This window comes from Genypterus blacodes, unplaced genomic scaffold (assembly GCF_046128005.1).
Source record: "Genypterus blacodes isolate CSIRO-AG114 ecotype Tasmania unplaced genomic scaffold, CSIRO-AGI_Gbla_v1 ptg000370l_1, whole genome shotgun sequence".
NCBI classification, from domain to species: domain Eukaryota; kingdom Metazoa; phylum Chordata; class Actinopteri; order Ophidiiformes; family Ophidiidae; genus Genypterus; species Genypterus blacodes.
The window spans coordinates 147,078-164,633 of record NW_027467152.1 but is presented as its reverse complement, the minus strand read 5'-3'; the positions used below and the strand labels follow the sequence as shown (position 1 = coordinate 164,633).

Below are 17,556 nucleotides of genomic sequence, written 5' to 3'. Positions count from 1 at the left end.
AAGAGAAATAAAAACTAGGCTACGGACAGAAGTGAGCATTTGTGAACAGCAACATGGCTTCATGACAAGAAAGAGTACCACAGATGCAGTATTCACTTTAAGGATGTTGATGGAAACGTGCAGAGAAAGACAGAGGGAGCTCCATTGTGTCCTTGTAGATCTTGAAAAAGCTTATGACCGGATACCGAGAGAGGAAGTGTGGTGCTGTATGAGGAAGTGAGGTAGAGAAGTATGTTAGAGTGCTGCAGGACATGTATGAGAGCTGCAAGGCGGCAGTGAGGTGTGACGTAGGTGTGACAGAGGAGTTCAACGTGGAGGTGGGACTGCATCAAGGATCAGACATGAGACCCTTCCTGTTTGCCATTGTGATCTGTAGTGAGAGCAGGGAGCAGGTGGAGGAAAATCTGGAGAGGTGGAGGTACGCACAGGAAAGAAGAGGGATGAAGACGAGCTGCAGTAAGACAGAGTACATATGTGTGTGAATGAGAGGGACACAAGTGGAACAGTGAGGTTACAGGGAGAAAAGATCAAGAAGGAGGAGGATTTTAAGAACTTAGGGTCAACAGTCCAGAGCACCAGAGAGTGGAGAAGAGGTGAAGAAACGTGGGCAAGCAGGATGGAACGGCTGGAGAAAAGTGTCAGGAGTGATGTGTGACAAAAGAGTCTCAGCAAGAATGAGAGGAAAGGTGGACAAGACAGTGGTGAGACCAGAGATGCTGTTCAGTTTGGAGACAGAGGCACTGAGGAAGAGACAGGAGGAAGAGGTAGAGGTAGCAGAAATTAAAATGTTAAGGTTCTCTTCTCTGGGAGTGACGAGGATGGATAGGATCAGGAATGAGTTCATAAGAGGGACGACACATGTTAGATGTTTTGGAGATAAAGTCAGAGAGGCCAGACTGAGATGGTTTGGACATGTACAGAGGAGGGAGAGGGAATCTATTGGGAAAAGGATGCAAAGGTGGGAACTGCCAGGCAAGGAGGCCTAGAGGAAGACTGAAGAGGAGATCTATGGATGTAGTGAGGGAGGATATGACGTTAGTTGGTGTAAGAGAAGAGGATACAGAGGATAAGATCTCTCTCACACACACACACACACACACAGAGTTGTAAGGGTTAATTGGAGCGCAGCACTGCTCACTTAGACGACTGATCATGCTGGAACTCCTCCTGCTGGCTTGACGGCCGGAGCGCTGAAGTCTGTGGCTCTTAATAGGACACTGAGCCCCCCCTGCCCTTGCCCGTCAAACCACATCTGATAAAGCCGATATCAACTCTCTAGTGCGACCACATCAGGCTAGAATGGGGGTTAAACTTGTGGCTCCACCACAGCCCAAAGCCTGTTTGAAAGAGGGAGAGTTGAGCATCGAGTTTACCTCCGAAAGAACCTAGAAAAACCTCATCAATGCTACAGGAAGTGGGCGGGACAGGAGACGATGGTGGGATCTTATTGAGGCCTCAGTGCGGCGTGGCAAAACGAGGCCTCGGTACACTTGCAGATAAAAATGCTGAAAATCACAGGAACTCCACGGCGTCGAGGAGTTTGGCTGGAAATGAGAAATCCACCGATTGAAACGTTGACACCTACAGGCTGAAGTGTCCAAGTGCTCCTTGAAGCCTGTTCAGTGTCTCCTGTGTAATGCACGCTGACGTCAGCGCCGCAGGTTTCGCAACGGACATGGATGTTTGGAAATGTCTTCTTAAACGGTTTCCCGTGTCCTGGGGTGGGAGTCAGGGAGGAAGGCCGGGCCAAGAGGATGACTGCGGCTCGTCCATCAGTCTGAGATATCTAAATATTTATCCTGAGATCCACATTTATCCGTCCGCTGGCGCAGCTTTCTGGGTCAAAAACGCTATGTTTCTGGGAAGATCCAGAGGTAAACGCTGTTTATCCGACGCTAACCACCGAGATTTATCCCCACTGTCACTGTTTACAATAACACGCATAAATTGCCGTGCGAGCTCCGCTGAAAATCATTAGAGGCATTCATTTGAATCCCACTCCAGCTGGGAAAATCTGGGGCCGAGAAGTGAATGGAGTGAAGTTCTGCCTTCTCTCAGCCACTGACAACCAAGAAGCTCTTGAGCAAGGCACCTACAAAGAAGCTCTGGCAGAAGTGGAACGTTGTGTTTGCATTTTGGCTTTACTCTGACTTCTACTGGGTCATTGTGAAGTAAATTTGTTGCATAATGAAGGAATTTTAAAGTGAGATGCTGGCGATTTCACAAGATATCTTAAATGTCAGTAAGTTTGTATCCGTTCCATCTCTTCAGGTCTGTAGGTCTCTAATGGACCCTGATGGATCCATGATCAGGTGTTAGAGCCTCTAAAGCTCCTCTACATGAAGACAGAAGCTGAGATACAGACTAACATGTTGACCTCTGACATATTGTTTTTTAATGGATCATGGCCCTGGTGGAAATTGAAGTTATTAAATTAAAATACATATAACTGAATTCCTGATTGAACATCATCTGCTCTCCACAGATGATACAAGAAGAGATTGCCAGGAGAAATAAATACCTCCGGTTTCATTTCAGGTGCTAACCAGACTCTTGGGATATTTCCTAATTCTCCAAGAACGTATTCAGGCCTGGAAAATGCAATTGTAAACCCAGTTTCCCCGTGAGTTGGAGTGCAGGAGCTCTGTTTGGATGAAGGTAAGATGTGCACACAGGTATCTGTAGGCGTTCCCCATCTCATTTATCTCTGTATCTCATCAACACACACACGCACACACACGCCTGATGTTGACCTTGGCTCTGACCAAAGCCATTGACGTGCGGCCTACAGACGAGGGCCTGACCTCACCTGCCAAAGACCTTCCTGTCCAACAAAATGGATTGCGTACATTTCACCACAGGAATGCTGAAGAAGAACAGAGGGAAGGAAAAGGGGCAGCGCTGGGGCGTAAAGTGACACGAGAGACATGACAGACAACATTTTAGCTTGTAGGCCGCAGGGAATGACAACAAACACGGGGCTTGGAGTGCAACAGGATCCTCCGTAACGGAGAGGTGCGGGGGGGGAGGCGCAGGCTTTTTTATGTGCGGCGGCTTCATCCTCAGAGGTACTGAGAGACAAAACAACTGGAATAGCTTCTGCAGCATACGAGATGATGCTGCTTCAGTGAGCTGGGAGGAGATCTGTGCTCTTTTTTAACACAGTAGGATCCTCTGGCTACGGCCTGAGGTCGAGTCAATGCATGGAGAAGTGTTACGTCACTCCTGAGGCTCTGCATTTGATCAATTAGATAGCAGGTCATGGTGAGGAGAAATCCTTTATAGTTGGATTAGGAACTCTAGGAACTCAGCTGTCAGGACTCACCTTTGGAACAAGGAGCTTGGAGGATGCATTCAGACGTCTCCTTGGGTGCCCTGGTGGGGAAGTTCTTCCAGACACGCCTGAGCAACAAGGAGCTCATGGTAGAGAGCCAGAGGAACACTGAGCGACCCGGGTGTCTCCTCTGGCAGAGCAGACTGGGTCATTCTGTAGGAGGACCTCAGAGGAAGCTGGAGGACATCTGGGCACAATTGAACCTGCTGCTTTAGAGATCTGGATCTGAACCAACACAAATCCTCTACGTACATGAAGACGTACACGGCTTCATTTTATCCTGTCGCCATGGAGACAAACCATTTCCAGTTACTTTGCCTTAAGGGAAATGTATTCATTACACATTTCATCACCATGCTGCATTGATAGATAGATTATCAGTCAAAAGGTGGCTGGTTGAGGAAGAACGCATCACAAAATCTTTGTTACATTTGTTTGTTTTCAAGAGAAGATGATTGAAGAAAATATTGAAATATAAATGAGATAAGATTGACTTCTATTTTGGGGGAAATAACTGCAATATTGCCCAAAAAATATAATCTACAGATTAATCGCAATAATGATCTGTTGATAAATCGTTGAAAAAAATAATGGTTAGGTGCAAGAAAAACACACTGCAGACACAAACCAACATTTCTCTGCTGGTTTGCTTGGAGTGTAAAGCAGCTCAGCCGTTTCCTGTCGCTCCATCAAGTAGCTTCAGTACATTTAGCTTGTGGTGCAGCCAGCTACGTTGTTCTGAGCGGCTCGGCTGTGGCTGAGCTGCTTTCCTCTCGGCACAATAAGAGGCGCAGACAGGTGTAGTTTCTCTCAGCGCGTGACCAGCAGCACCAAGAGAAGTCCCTGCTTCTGCGAGGAGCTGCCTTAGCCTCTTTATTTACGACTCACAAAATACAGGTGTGGCTCCTAGACAGCGTTCAAGCTTTCTGATATCGGTGTCATTTCCTCGCCCTCTGCTTTCACACACTTGTAAAGCTGACAGAGGAAAGAGGAAAACTTCAATCATTGCAATCAATTCTGCTGCCAAACAGATCACACTCCTTCAGAATAATCCACTTGTTTCCCTCCAGGTGAGGATTTGTGCGTTTAGTATAGTTTCATATCTGACATACAGATGTAGTTTATTTGCATTTCTATATTTATATACAATGCTCTCCTGCTTTATAGCTTAATAACTCACTTTGACCTCACTGTAGCAGTTGTGCGTTGACTGTACGGCGGCTTACTGAAGGCATGTTAGTTACTCTTCCCTTTTCTTCCCCTGGCTCCTGCTCGGCCCCCTGCTGTCTACAGAGGGGACGTGCACACGGCCTCACCGCTACAACACCTCCACTTTGAATTGGGTTCAAAATGTCGTGACGAAGCACTGCAGTCTGTGGAAAAGACAATGAATGACGTCATTGAAGTGGAGGGAAGCCTGAGGGATGAAAGAGTTTATGGGGACGTGAGGCGAGCGTTGATATGTGGAGGAAAGTGATCATATGTGTCGTGGGGGGGGGGGGGGGGGTCTGTTGATCCCACTGTGACGCTATGAGTCGTAGGGAAACGTGGAAGTCAAATGAACTTCAACACAGAATAATGCGAGGAGCGGCTAAGTGCTAAGCGCGCGCGCGCACACACACACACACACACACACACACACACACACACACACACACACACACACACACACACACACACACACACACACACACACACACACACACACACACACACACACACACACACACACACACACACACACACACACACACACACACACACACACACATTGGGGTATATTGCAAATTGAGCTTCTACTCTACGTTTAAGGTCCTAACCTGGCTCACACTGAGGCATCAGAATGTAACATAAATAGAGCCGTTTTAGTTCCACCTTTAGAAGAAGAAGTGCTTTCTGATGAGGACCAAACTCCTCTCGTCAATTCTTTTGTTATTCACCGACACGATGACGGAAGTTACGTTAGTGACGTTGACAAAAACGTGTTATAAGCTTCACACAGGTTGGATTCACTGCAGGGCAGATTGTGTAGGGGTAAGAGAGCCTAGTGTGCAGGGCGCCCCCTTGTGGTCAGCAGGTTGCATGACTGGAGGCGCAGCATTGGGGAGTTTCCAAATGGACAAGGTCAAAGGGAAATGTGGGATTTCCTGGTTTGGAGGAGGAGGTGGGCGAGGTGGAGAAGATTTATGACTGCTTATTTATATTTTCATGAAGTATTTACTGTGTTTAACCTCATCAATCATTTGTATCTAAGAGGCGAAGTCGCCCGAGTGTCAGGTTTGAAACTGAAGGGGGGGTGTAGATGAAGATGGATAATTCCACTTGGAATCGAGTCAAGAAAGCAGGAATTCCTTGAGGGAAATTTCCAGGCCCTCCTTTCTCCTGTGGCGGTGTATTGTTGCAAATGAAGTTGTTTCCATGGCCATCACCTACTCCAAACCAAATGTCCCCGTGCTGACCCCTCCCACTAGAGATCCGTACGCTACAAACCACCTTTATGTTGCCGATACCCGACCTCACTGTTGGTTCTTTATTTGTCTCTCGTGCTGCCGCTTGGTGAGGAGATACTTAAAGAACTCGTAGACGGACCAGCTGATCGCCGTGGAGGGCATCTGGTAGATGATGCGAGCCTGGACGCCCTTGAAAAAGGCCGGCACGCCTCCCGTCCTGTATACCGTCCGAAAGGCCTCGCCCAGACCGGAGATGTGGCGGCTCCCAGCTGCTGCTGCGCCCGCCGCCTCCGCCTGGATCACGTGGATGGCCTGCGCCTCCTGGGTGTTTAACAGGGTCTTGCAGACGTCTAGAGGAGTGGTGGCGGCGGCGGCGATGGCCCCAGCCAGGGCACCGGACACAACATGGGAGGAAGCGTTGTAGTGTCTGTGGGGGTTGAGGAGCTCCTGCAGATACTCGTAGGTCATGAAGTGGAGCGCCTGAAAGGGCACGTTCATGGTCAGCTGCGTGGTGTAGCTGCGGTAGAAGGCAGCCGGGCCCTCGCGTCTCAACAAGGAGCCAATGCATTCCAGCACGCCGCGGTAAGGAGAGTTGTACATCTGCATACGCTGTTTGACAACTGTGAGGAAGAGAGAAGAAGCAGGACGGGGATCAAGGACAGCAGCATTAAGAACCAACCAAAGTAGACGCAAGATAGATGCATCTTTGGTTAAATCTTCTAGCCTTAGGATTAAGAAAAAGCCTGCCGAGTCGAAACCTCGAAAGACTCAGAAACAGAAATGTTTGCTTTTGGCAGCAACATGAGGGATGACACTACTGTGACCTCATGGTACAGACACGTCTTCCTCCTGACAGAACCACTGATCCCTCATTTCTCCCTGCAGAGGTTCTTTGCACACTGAGGTCAGACTGATGCTGAGATGGTCGGTGGGCAAGTGGGTCTGAGTCTGAATGCTGCTGTGATAGGTTTCCATATTAAAGATGCCATTTATTTAATTAATTAATGTAAATGAAAGGAAATAAAAGGAAAAAAGGCGGTACGGTTTTATCGACCAAACAAATAATTTTACAATTTTCTCAAATGTATAATCTTAATATAATAACGTGCATTTATTAGACTGACAGATATCACATACCTATATAGCATTACTTTGGTTTACTTGACTCTGTAAAGCTCTGAGGTGGTTTGGATAGTAATGACTCAGTGGCACCACCTACTGGCCTGATGGCAGAAATGCATATTATAGGGATTTTAGAAGCAAAGAGTGTGTGTGTGTGTGTGTGTGTGTGTGTGTGTGTGTGTGTGTGTGTGTGTGTGTGTGTGTGTGTGTGTGTGTGTGTGTGTGTGTGTGTGTGTCAGCAGGCAGGTGTTTTTGTTTTGTTTTACCTTCTGCTGGGTTCATGATGGCGTCGTGGAGCACAGTGGCCATGCAGCCGGCCGCTCCTGGACAACAAACATGGGACGAAACACAGCAGCAGAGAGGGAGTTACAGCGGGGGCCAGGAGGGTAAAAAAAACTCACTTAATAAAGGAAACATTCAATTTCTGTTTCCTTGATGAGCCATGACTGGTACTTCCTGTCCAGGGTAGTTCCTTTAATGGCACATTGAGCCTTTTGAGGGTCTTTTGAAGTTTACACACATACCGTTGGCAAAGTGGCTGTTGGTCCCGGGGTGTATGGCGGCACTGAGAGAGAACTTGATCTTCTCGTAGCAGGAGAAGTAGATGGCGTGGGCTGGACCCGCTCCCACCGCCAGCACGTTCACCCCCCTGATTGGTCGCCACAGCCCCTCGGTCCGGACGATCTGCCGCAGGGCGTCCATCACGTTGCGGTAGCGTGCTCCTGGCTCAGGGTGGAGACTCTGCATGCGGGTCTGTGGTGAGATGAGCAGACGATGAGCACCCCCAGTATCGGCAACAAACAAGAATTCAGAGAGCAAAGGTCAAGGCGCCTGGCTTGACCTTTGCTCTTCCTGCAAACGGAGCATTAACAGAGACTTCCTGCAAACGGAGCATTAACAGAGATCAGAAACAGGAAAGTTGCTGCTGATGTGACTGACAAATACATCTGCACTCAATTGGAGCGTCCGTTACTCAGGCAGTGGCCTCTGGTGGTTCTCCACAGTGAAACTCCGTTATTGCACAACAAAACAGCCAGTGTGTATCTGGTGACTACTGCCTCCTACCAGGACCGCTGAACAGGAACTTCAGCCTCATTCCAGACTGCACAAGATGCTGCAATCCACAAACTTTCCCCAAAGTACACATAATGAGCGGGAAGCCGGCTCCCCTCCCCAGGGTTACATCATGGGGGGGGGGGGGGGTCAACTTTGCTGACCTTGGCCTGGTGATGTCATTGAAAACGTTCTGGAAATTAAAGCCACACTCAGACAACTACAGAAGTTTAGTATTCTCAGAAAATGCATTTTCAGACTTATGGGTTCATGTTATTCCCTCATCAGTGCAAAAATAGTATGAACGACCCATTAAAGCAAAGGCTACAGTCCACATGTTCTGCTTAGAGCAACACACGCACTTAATTCATAGCATTTGACCTCAAGTGTCCCTGAATTAGGGAAGAACAGGGACAGAACCCCCGACTGGGTTAGCTAATGGAACCCAGGCTGGGTTAGCTAACAGGACCCAGGCTGGGTTAGCTAACTGACCCCGGGGTGGATTATCTAACAGAACCCCCGACTGCATTAGCTAACAGAACCCAGGCTGGGTTAGCTAACTGGCCCCGGGGTGGATTATCTAACAGAACCCCCGACTGCATTAGCTAACAGAACCGAGGCTGGGTTAGCTAACTGGCCCCGGGGTGGATTATCGAACAGAACCCCCGACTGGGTTAGCTAACAGAACACAGGCTGGGTTAGCTAACTGGCTCCGGGGTGGATTATCGAACAGAACCCCCGACTGGGTTAGCTAATAAAACCGCCGCTGGGTTAGCATACAGAACCCAGGATAGGTTAGCTAACAGAACCCAGGCTGGGTTAGCTAACAGAACCCCCGCTGGAATGGGTTAGCTAACCGGCTGTTGTGCAAGGAGACGCAACTGTCAAAAGCCGTTGTATATTAGCTAACATGGTGACATGCAGAGAGAAACTAGACTCACTCGTAAATGTGTCTTTCCGGTGTTGACATGTTTGCTCTTGTTACCTAAGTGCCCTCTGTTAACGCGCTAAACTGGCTGGTGCTCGGGCTTCATGCCGGGCCTGCGGTGAGACACAGACCCGGCTCACGTGTTTCACTCTAAGCGGCGTGTTGTGTGTCTGTGGTCCGGTACCTTCACACAGTCGACGGGGTACATGAGGCAGTGCTCCATGACACCAGCCACGGCTCCTGCCAGCATGTGTGTGCTGGTAGCTGATCCGTGTGGAAGTCCCTCATAGTCTACTTCTGAATCCGCGGCCGTCGAGCTTTCGGGCGTTGTTCGGAGCAAAACCGGTGCGAAGTCCGCTTCCACTGGCATCCCCGGAGAAAGAGTCCCAACGAACCCCCCGGTGCCGTCCATGAGCCTGCCGCTGAGCCATTGAATCTCTGCCCGAGCTGCACCACCAACTCGGCCGTTGACGCTCGGTGTTTCCACGGAGGTTCGCCGAGACACGAAGCCGCCCGCTTCCATTCAAGCTGCAGAACGTTCGCGGTATGTTCAAGTCGCGGCCCGCTCGGTCGTGTGGTCCGATCCCTAGTGTCACCCCCCACGGCAGGTGGAACGTCTACGTGGGAGTCTGAAGACTCTGCTGCTCGCCAAACAGCTGTCGAGAGACCGGTAAACCGATCCGAGGGTGGGCGGGGCGTCGGTGGGTTTGGCGCCGAGTCAGAGTGGTAGTCGGTACGCTATTTCATAAGGCGACTGTCAATCATCTTCCCTCCCCACCATAAGGTTACGTAAGAGGACATTTTACCTTTAGATATTCATAAATACGGCGGGCAGGAGATGTGGGAGGGGCTTCGATGTATTTGGGGCAGTGCGTAGTTAATACGCAGCTTGGTCACTGGACATTTTAATTAGCCGTCACTAGCAGAAATACTCTTTAAATAATAATCTGAAGTACAATATACTGTCCATACATAAACTTATTTTGATCAGAACAGACTCATTACTGATTTTACCAAGTACTGGATACTGCATAATCAAGAGTCCTGCTGCTCCCCTCAGTGTGGTAGGGTTTCGTTTTTTACGGCTCCTAACCCTAACAACAGGTTTTCTTACTTTCGTTTTAAACTGCTGAAACGTAATGGTTCCGATGCGTCACTTTGAGTTCATACTGTGGTGACACTTAGAATAACATTTAAGATGTGTAAAACCCTGACCCTAACCCTAAAATGGGTTAAACGAGAACTATGGATGAATCTTGACATTATGATCAGTATTTACTGTTAATTCTTGCATTCCCCGTCTTAAAGTGTGTTCATCAGTTCCTTTAATAGACGTATGATCTCATGTGTGAGAACGTTAAGTTTTGAAAAGCTATTCGAAATTAAATGGAACATTTTAATGTGCGTGATTGGTAAGATTGTTAACTTCCTCATCAATACATTATGTAAGTTAGCTTAAAGACGTGTGGGGTGGTACACATTTTGTTAATCGGTTTTAATTATCATGATGAAGATACTTTTGATGGTAAAATTAACATCAGCAGCTTAATACTTTCACTCAAGTGTTTTTCTCAAAGGCGAATTTTATTTGTAATGAAGTCATTTTTAGTGGAATGTCTATGTCTTTGTCTTCAATGCGCTTGATTCACGACCATATTAACTTGACTAAATGACACATAAAAGGCAACCACATCTGGACAGCCACTGTGCGGCCTTCAGTGACGCCTCGTGTCGCACACACAGCTGTACAAGCTACGACTGGTTTGGAGACATCCGTCACAATAAGATATCAGGAAATTATAATAACAGTAAAAGAAAAACAAAGAACAAGCTATGAAGAACAACACACTTAAAAGAGATAACTATGTTATGTACTTGGGAGTATTCAAACCGACTACATTAACCACCTCCGGTGGCCTTACAGACGGTAGAGTGCCGAAGCCTGTAAATGCATGTAAGTTAACGTGAGGATGACGTTTTTCAATCAAAAACAAGTCAGCATTCCCACGGCACCTAAACGTCTCAGAGGGGGGCGTGGGCTTACGTGGATTTACGTGGACTGGCCGGAACACACTCCCTCGTCATTTCCTCCTGCTGCGCCTCTTCTTCTTTTCAAATAATCTCATTCCAGCTCAAGAAGAAGAGACTCGAACGTCGTCCCTCAACAAGAACAACAGAGTCCACTGACTGACCGACTGTCATGGCGGAGGAGAAGAGGCTATAGGTAACCCGATGCCAAACGGAGTGTTACGGCAGAGCGTTGTGGCATATGGACACTTAAACATTGGGCAGTGAGAGTGGTGTACAGGATTTTCGAGTTGCTGCGCTAATTGATGATCATTTAGGTGGCCACGACGAATGCCTTATTACTTTTCTCTACAATTAGGGTTTTATTTCTCAACAACAATATCGCGTTCGGTGTTTTGTGCTTAAATGAACAATTAAAAACATAAAACATATCAGCATCAAGACATATCGAGTCGCGATTTGAAACGAAACGAAAAATCAAATTAAAACGGTACTACTCATTTGGTGTATAATCAGGTTTCGGGCGGTTTTCGTTCAGTTTATGTTTCGCTTGATAAACCACCACACCTGCAAACGCACATTTAACATTTGAGAGCACATAAGCTACCATCGCAGCTTTCTTTCTGTCGGATTTAAACAACACGGCGCTCGCATGGACTATCAGACACCAGTTAACCCGGACAACAGTGAAACCGTTACACCGGTGAGTAACGTAATAGTGTCCTTTTAATTACACGCATCGGCTGTAAGAAGGTAGATATTGAAACTTAACTTGTGTCGTTTATTCCGTATAGCAGACCCGCTCTTTTTAAGAGCTAATTTTTCTTCACAGATATATTATATAACCAACAGATAAGACGGCTAAACATAAAATACAAACCATGACCTCACACTCAAATATCACACAAGTATTGGAAATGTTATCAGGTCATATTAACAGAAGCCCAAAACGTAATAGAATGTCTATTAAAAGGATTACTACTATGATATTTTGTCTTTTTCAACATCAGAATTTCACAAAGAGTCACCAAAGGGCTATGCATTGATCTTGATCAATATCTGGATCGGGGCTGATTGCTCTTGTAGATTCTCCGTCACATATGGTTAAATGTTTCCACTGAAGTGTCTGTTTTCTTCTGTGGGCTGAGCCTCCTTTAACTTGAACTGTAAAAGTAGGAGAGGATTGAGCTGTGAGATGGCGTTTAGGGGGACATTACATCAATCTGAGAAATAACTCAGTCTTCTTTGCTCCAAGTAAGCCTGTGACAGAGCACATGTGGAGATAAGGAGAAGAACAGCCAGCGTCTCCTCTGAGAGTTGTGCTTTGGGCCTGGTGACTCCTTCGGTCACATGGGAGTCACGTGCCTCCTTTTTCATCTTTGGATAAGCTGGAGTGTATTTACTCACCTGTAGTGTTTCTCTCCACATTTCCCTTCAGGTATCTTTCCATCGCGGAGTCCATACAGGGAACATTACATCAATCTGAGAAATAACAAAGCACCACCTGTAGATCACAGACGGAGTGAGGCTGCCATGAGGTGACGACTGTCAAGACTGTGTTTTGGCTTCACAGACATATGGCAAGGTAATACACTGATAAGAGCACACGTCCACCTCAAACAAGTCTTTATAAAGGTATGCAGGAGTAATAAATACTGTATAACTCTGGTGATGTGCGAGTGTATATTTAGTTGTCTTCTGCCCTCAGGATCAGTTTGTCCTGCCTGCCGGCCACCTGGTACTGCAGCTATATTCCCAGGCAGAGGCTCCTCTTGCTCCTCCTGCTGCTCACCGCCTCGGCCCTCTTCCTCCTGAGTGTCTACCAAAAGCAGCTGTGGGCCCTCCAGCGGCGTCCTGGGTCCCGGTTTAATAAGTGAGTGGACACAAAGGAGGACTTTGAGGACGGACCACCTGAATGGAGTTTTTTATCATCGGTGACAGATTTTTCAGAATAGCTAGCGGCGTCATTGTCAAAGCGCTCTGAACGTGTTCATCTGGATCTTTGTGTTTCCGGCGCTCTTGAAGCTGGATCTGAAAATTCCAGAGGAGCAGAGAAATGATTAGCAGTTCCATGAGAGCGGTTATCTGCTGTTACCAGGGTTAATGTTTTGTCAGGTCCAAGTAAGCCTGTGACAGAGCCCATGTGGAGATAAGGAGAAGAACAGCCAGCGTCTCCTCTGAGAGTTGTTCATGCTTTGGGCCTGGTGACTCCTTCGGTCACATGGGAGTCACGTGCCTCCTTTTTCATCTTTGGATAAGCTGGAGTGTATTTACTCACCTGTAGTGTTTCTCTCCACATTTCCCTTCAGGTATCTTTCCATCGCGGAGTCCATGGAGGCCACCGACATCTTGAACCCTGGGCTGAATTACGGGATCGTGGTGGACTGTGGCAGCAGCGGCTCCAGGGTGTTTGTGTACTACTGGCCCCCCCACAACGGGAACCCCCACACCCTGCTGGACATCAGACAGATGAGGGACAAAGACCGCAAACCTGTCGTCAAAAAGATCAAACCTGGTGAGTGGGCGGAGCCTCCTGGTGGCTGTTTGCCTTCTTTTCTAGGTGTCAGACATTATGTTTCCACACGTAACACATGTAGTTCATTTACGCTGTAGGCCAACACTATGGATGTAATGTTGTCACGTGTTGGACATTATTATTAAAACAGCTATGCTCGACGCCTTTAAAGCGAGCTTGGGGGCGGAGTCATGCGGTGTGAATAGAGCCGACACGCTCCCTGTGTGACAGCTCAGTGTGAAGGTCACACACACACACACACACACACGCCGGCTTCAATTCAACCATGTTACAGCTTCCATTAAAGCCACGGGCTGCTCCACTTATCTCATCACAGCACACAGATTAGATACAGGGCCTGTGTGTTCCAGGAACACACACATGTTTACCTGACCATTATGACTCACACGCTGAAGCAGCAGCCTGGAAGAGTGGTGGAATCAACTGTCTGTGCGTGTGTGTGTGTGTGTGTGTGACAGGTATCTCCACCATGGTGAAGACACCGTCTCAGGCGAGTGATTACCTCCACCCCCTGCTGAGCGTGGCTGCAGCTCACGTGCCCAGGAGCAAACACAAAGAGACGCCGCTCTACATCCTCTGCACGGCCGGCATGAGGCTGCTGTCAGAGAGGTGAGGAACGTTTACTAACTAACATTCTCTAGCATTGATCTAGTTCTTTTGAACACATTTAGGGTCATCACACTTTCAAAACGGATACAGACGCACACACACACACACACACACACACACACACACACACACACACACACACACACACACACACACACACACATACACAAGGATACAGGGTTTGGAAAAGTCACAATGCAGACAAAATGAATAACTTCCTGTCTTGTTTCTCAGCGAGCAGGCGGCCATCTTGGACGACCTGGTCTCCGATGTTCCTCAGGAGTTTGACTTCCTGTTTTCTCAGTCCCATGCTGAGGTCATCTCAGGGAAACAGGAAGGTGAGATGAAGGTTAAACACAAACATGACAACTTCCTGCTCTTAACAGATGTTGTGTTTGAAGATACAATTAACTCAAATGTAAAAAGTCCAGCTGTCATTTCTCCAAACAAAATAAACTATAATGAATTATAGGCTAAACATAGATGATAAATATAATACACATGAATAAATGTGTGTGTGTGTGTGTGTGTGTGTGTCTCTAGGTGTGTACGCGTGGATCGGCATTAACTTTGTGTTGGGACGCTTCGATCACGCTGAAGACGGTGAGTGAGTGTGTGTGTGTGTGTGTGTGTGTGTGTGTGTGTGTGTGTGTGTGTGTGTGTGTGTGTGTGTGTGTGTGTGTGTGTGTGTGTGTGTGTGTGTGTGTGTGTGTGTGTGTGTGTGTGTGTGTGTGTGTGTGTGTGTGTGTGTGTGTGTGTGAGAGTGAGATCAGAACTTTTCAATCAACCTCAATCTGAATCAACTAAAATTTGGGCAAAAATGAAGTCATGGCTTTGAAAAATGTCAAGAGTGTCTCTGTCACGTTTTAGAAGACGCCACAGTCGAAGTGACGACGGGGTCTCAGAACCAGCAGCCAATCAGCAGGCGGCGTACCGTGGGCATCATGGATATGGGCGGAGCTTCGCTGCAGATCGCCTACGAGGTTCCCAGTGCCATCACCTTCAGCTCGCCACAGGAGGTGAGGGAGAGCGTTACTCCGTCTCCTCCATGTTTGTAGCTGTGTGTGCACAGGTGTGTAATGTGTGTGTGTGTGTGTGTGTTGTGGTGCAGGAGGAGGCGGGGAAAAGCGTGCTGGCAGAATTCAACCTGGGCTGTGATGTAGAACACACAGAACACGTGTACAGAGTCTACGTCACCACTTTCCTTGGTTTTGGAGGAAACATGGCCCGTCAGCGCTACGAGGACCAGCTGGTCAACAACACACTGGGCAAGAACAGGTACACACACACACACACACACACACACACACACACACACACACACACACACACACACACACACACACACACACACACACACACACACACACACACACACACACACACACATGAACTCCCACATGTCCCCATCATGTCGGAGGATGTTCCTCTCAGTCTCCCTTCACATCACATGTTTTACATCTGAAAGGTTCACGTCCGTATGTAAACAACGTTTCTTCCCCCCCCTCTAGGTTGCTGACGGCACAGATGGGCATGAGCGAGGACAAACCGTACCTGGACCCCTGCCTGCCCCCCGCCCTGTCGGACACTGTGGTCCGGGACAACCGCACGGTGCACCTGAGGGGTGAGGGGGACTGGGCGCGGTGCCAGGAAGCCGTGAGACCCTTCCTGGGCCTCCACAACGGCACCATGTCGCCACAGGGGGTCTACCAGGTAGGGCGGTCCACAATGGGACAACACGGACTCCAGACAGCTGGAGCGTCCCTCTTTTGTCTTTGTCTAAATTAACCTTTGACCCCATTTTTCAGGCTCCCATCAACTTCAGCAACAGCGAGTTCTACGGCTTCTCCGAGTTCTTCTACTGTATGGAAGACGTGCTGAGGATAGGAGGACAGTACGACAGCCAGAAGTACTCCCGTGCTGCCATGGTAACCCCAGCTCCACTTTACCAATGTCCTTCTCAGAGATGATGCTAGAACTTTCCACAGACCCATCTTATGTTAGATGATTGTTGTTACTGGTCCATCTGGCAGCATCTGACCCATAGCAGGCCCTGGATCTCTGGACAGACATTCTGCTTTGTGGTCCTGAAGGCGGTGAAAGAACAAAGAAGTCACTGGCACTACTAGTCACTACTAATCAGTTTAAGCCGCAAACGTGTTCATGATATGGAGCTAGAGCACAGAGGTCAGGTTAACAAAAGTCTTCTGGTGGAAGGATCAGCAGCCAGATGTTTGGTTGGAGCTGTAGGTGAGGACGCAGCAGAGCGCAGAGGAATCGGAGGGAAGCCGTCCGTGTTTGTGTGAGGTTAACCACCGTTTCATTTCAGGACTACTGCTCCACCAAGTGGCCAACGCTAAAACGGCGCCTGGACAACGAGCTTTTCTCTCAGCAGGCCGACATCAGCAGACTCAAGTAAGCTGCACTCTGTCACAGTCTGTCCGTCGTGTCTGCTTCCCCTCCCTTTAAACCACCAGCGCTCTGCTAGTGATGCACGTCTCAGACAGGAACAGGAAGTGTGTTCAAACGGACAGTTGGTGTAAAGTTCAGTAAAGTTGGTTTTCCTAATTGTCCAGGTATCAGTGCTTCAAGTCGGCCTGGATGTACGAGGTTTTACACTCTGGTTTCCGTTTCCCCGTCACCTACCGCAGCCTGAGAACCGCCCAGCTGGTTTACGACAAGGAGGTGCAGTGGACGCTGGGCGCCATTCTGTTCAGAACCCGCTTCCTGCCTCTGAGGTAACAGAGACGTGCAACGCCGCGTGCGTGCGTTCGGCGTGCGTGACACTTGAGCTGATGTAAAGCTGTCTTCTTGTCTCCCACACTGCTTCTCCAGGGACCTGCAGCAGGAAACCTTCCGTCAGAACCACTCCAGTTGGCTGCGCTCCTCCTTTGTCTACAACCACCACCTGTTCTCCGTCTGCATCCTGGTGGTGCTCCTGGCCATCGTGCTCTACATCCTGCGCCTGCGGAGGATCCACCAGCGCGAGCAGCGGCAGGCTGAGGCCCTCAACCTTCTCTGGGCGGAGGAGGGAGAGGCTCTCCTGCCCTGAGGACCGGGCCGAGCCTCTGGAAGCCTGCGGGGGTCAAAAGTCTTCTGACATTATCTTGTAGTCAAAGCACAAATACAAACCAGAAGAGCATGGAGGGAAGATGAAGGTCCTGGAAATGACTGGAGCCAGCAGGGGGACCTGAATGAGTCAATGTTGAGTCCATTACAGTCCAGAGACCTTTAATCCACCGGGACCAAGCTGCTCCGCCTGTCCTTTGATGTCTCACACTGGAGTTTGTGTTCTTTATGACTTCCCTCAGGACAAAGTGGCAAGAAAAGGACCAGAGCAGCACGAGGGTGTGAAGCCACCGAGGTGTGTGTGTGTCGACGAGGCAGAGGCTCAACCTGTTTGGAGCCAAAACCATTTTTTTTCAGAAAAAAGTCCAGGTCTGTTCCATCTTCCCTTGCATGTCTTGGTGTAGGAGAACGATCTGTGCTGCTTCAG

At 48.5% G+C, this 17,556-nt stretch overlaps 2 protein-coding genes across 4 annotated transcripts; one reads left to right on the top strand and one right to left on the bottom strand.

Moving 5' to 3' along the window:
- Positions 1-4,135: 4,135 nt before the first annotated feature.
- Positions 4,136-9,706, bottom strand: LOC142989057 (mitoferrin-2-like). Its single transcript, XM_076138428.1, has 4 exons — positions 9,072-9,706; positions 7,431-7,659; positions 7,173-7,229; positions 4,136-6,404 (listed from the first exon to the last, which is right to left on the bottom strand). The coding sequence occupies exons 1-4, from the start codon at positions 9,408-9,410 to the stop codon at positions 5,851-5,853; spliced, it is 1,179 nt and encodes a 392-aa protein (XP_075994543.1). The 5' UTR covers positions 9,411-9,706; the 3' UTR covers positions 4,136-5,850.
- Positions 9,707-10,551: 845 nt separating this feature from the next.
- On the top strand, positions 10,552-17,475 carry LOC142989056 (ectonucleoside triphosphate diphosphohydrolase 7-like). Of its 3 annotated transcripts, none has more exons than XM_076138427.1 (14): positions 10,552-11,111; positions 12,354-12,500; positions 12,624-12,788; positions 13,225-13,430; positions 13,910-14,060; positions 14,295-14,398; positions 14,604-14,663; positions 14,934-15,079; positions 15,172-15,338; positions 15,572-15,773; positions 15,869-15,988; positions 16,390-16,475; positions 16,637-16,798; positions 16,896-17,475. In XM_076138427.1, exons 2-14 carry the CDS (start codon positions 12,493-12,495, stop codon positions 17,110-17,112), a joined length of 1,794 nt encoding a protein of 597 aa, XP_075994542.1. In that variant the 5' UTR covers positions 10,552-11,111; positions 12,354-12,492; the 3' UTR covers positions 17,113-17,475. The 3 variants fall into 3 exon arrangements, with proteins under 3 accessions (XP_075994542.1, XP_075994540.1, XP_075994541.1); XM_076138425.1 differs by having other exon boundaries at positions 10,553-11,111; positions 14,931-15,079; XM_076138426.1 differs by lacking the exon at positions 10,552-11,111 and adding an exon at positions 11,132-11,618 and having other exon boundaries at positions 14,931-15,079.
- The last annotated feature ends 81 nt before the right edge of the window (positions 17,476-17,556 follow it).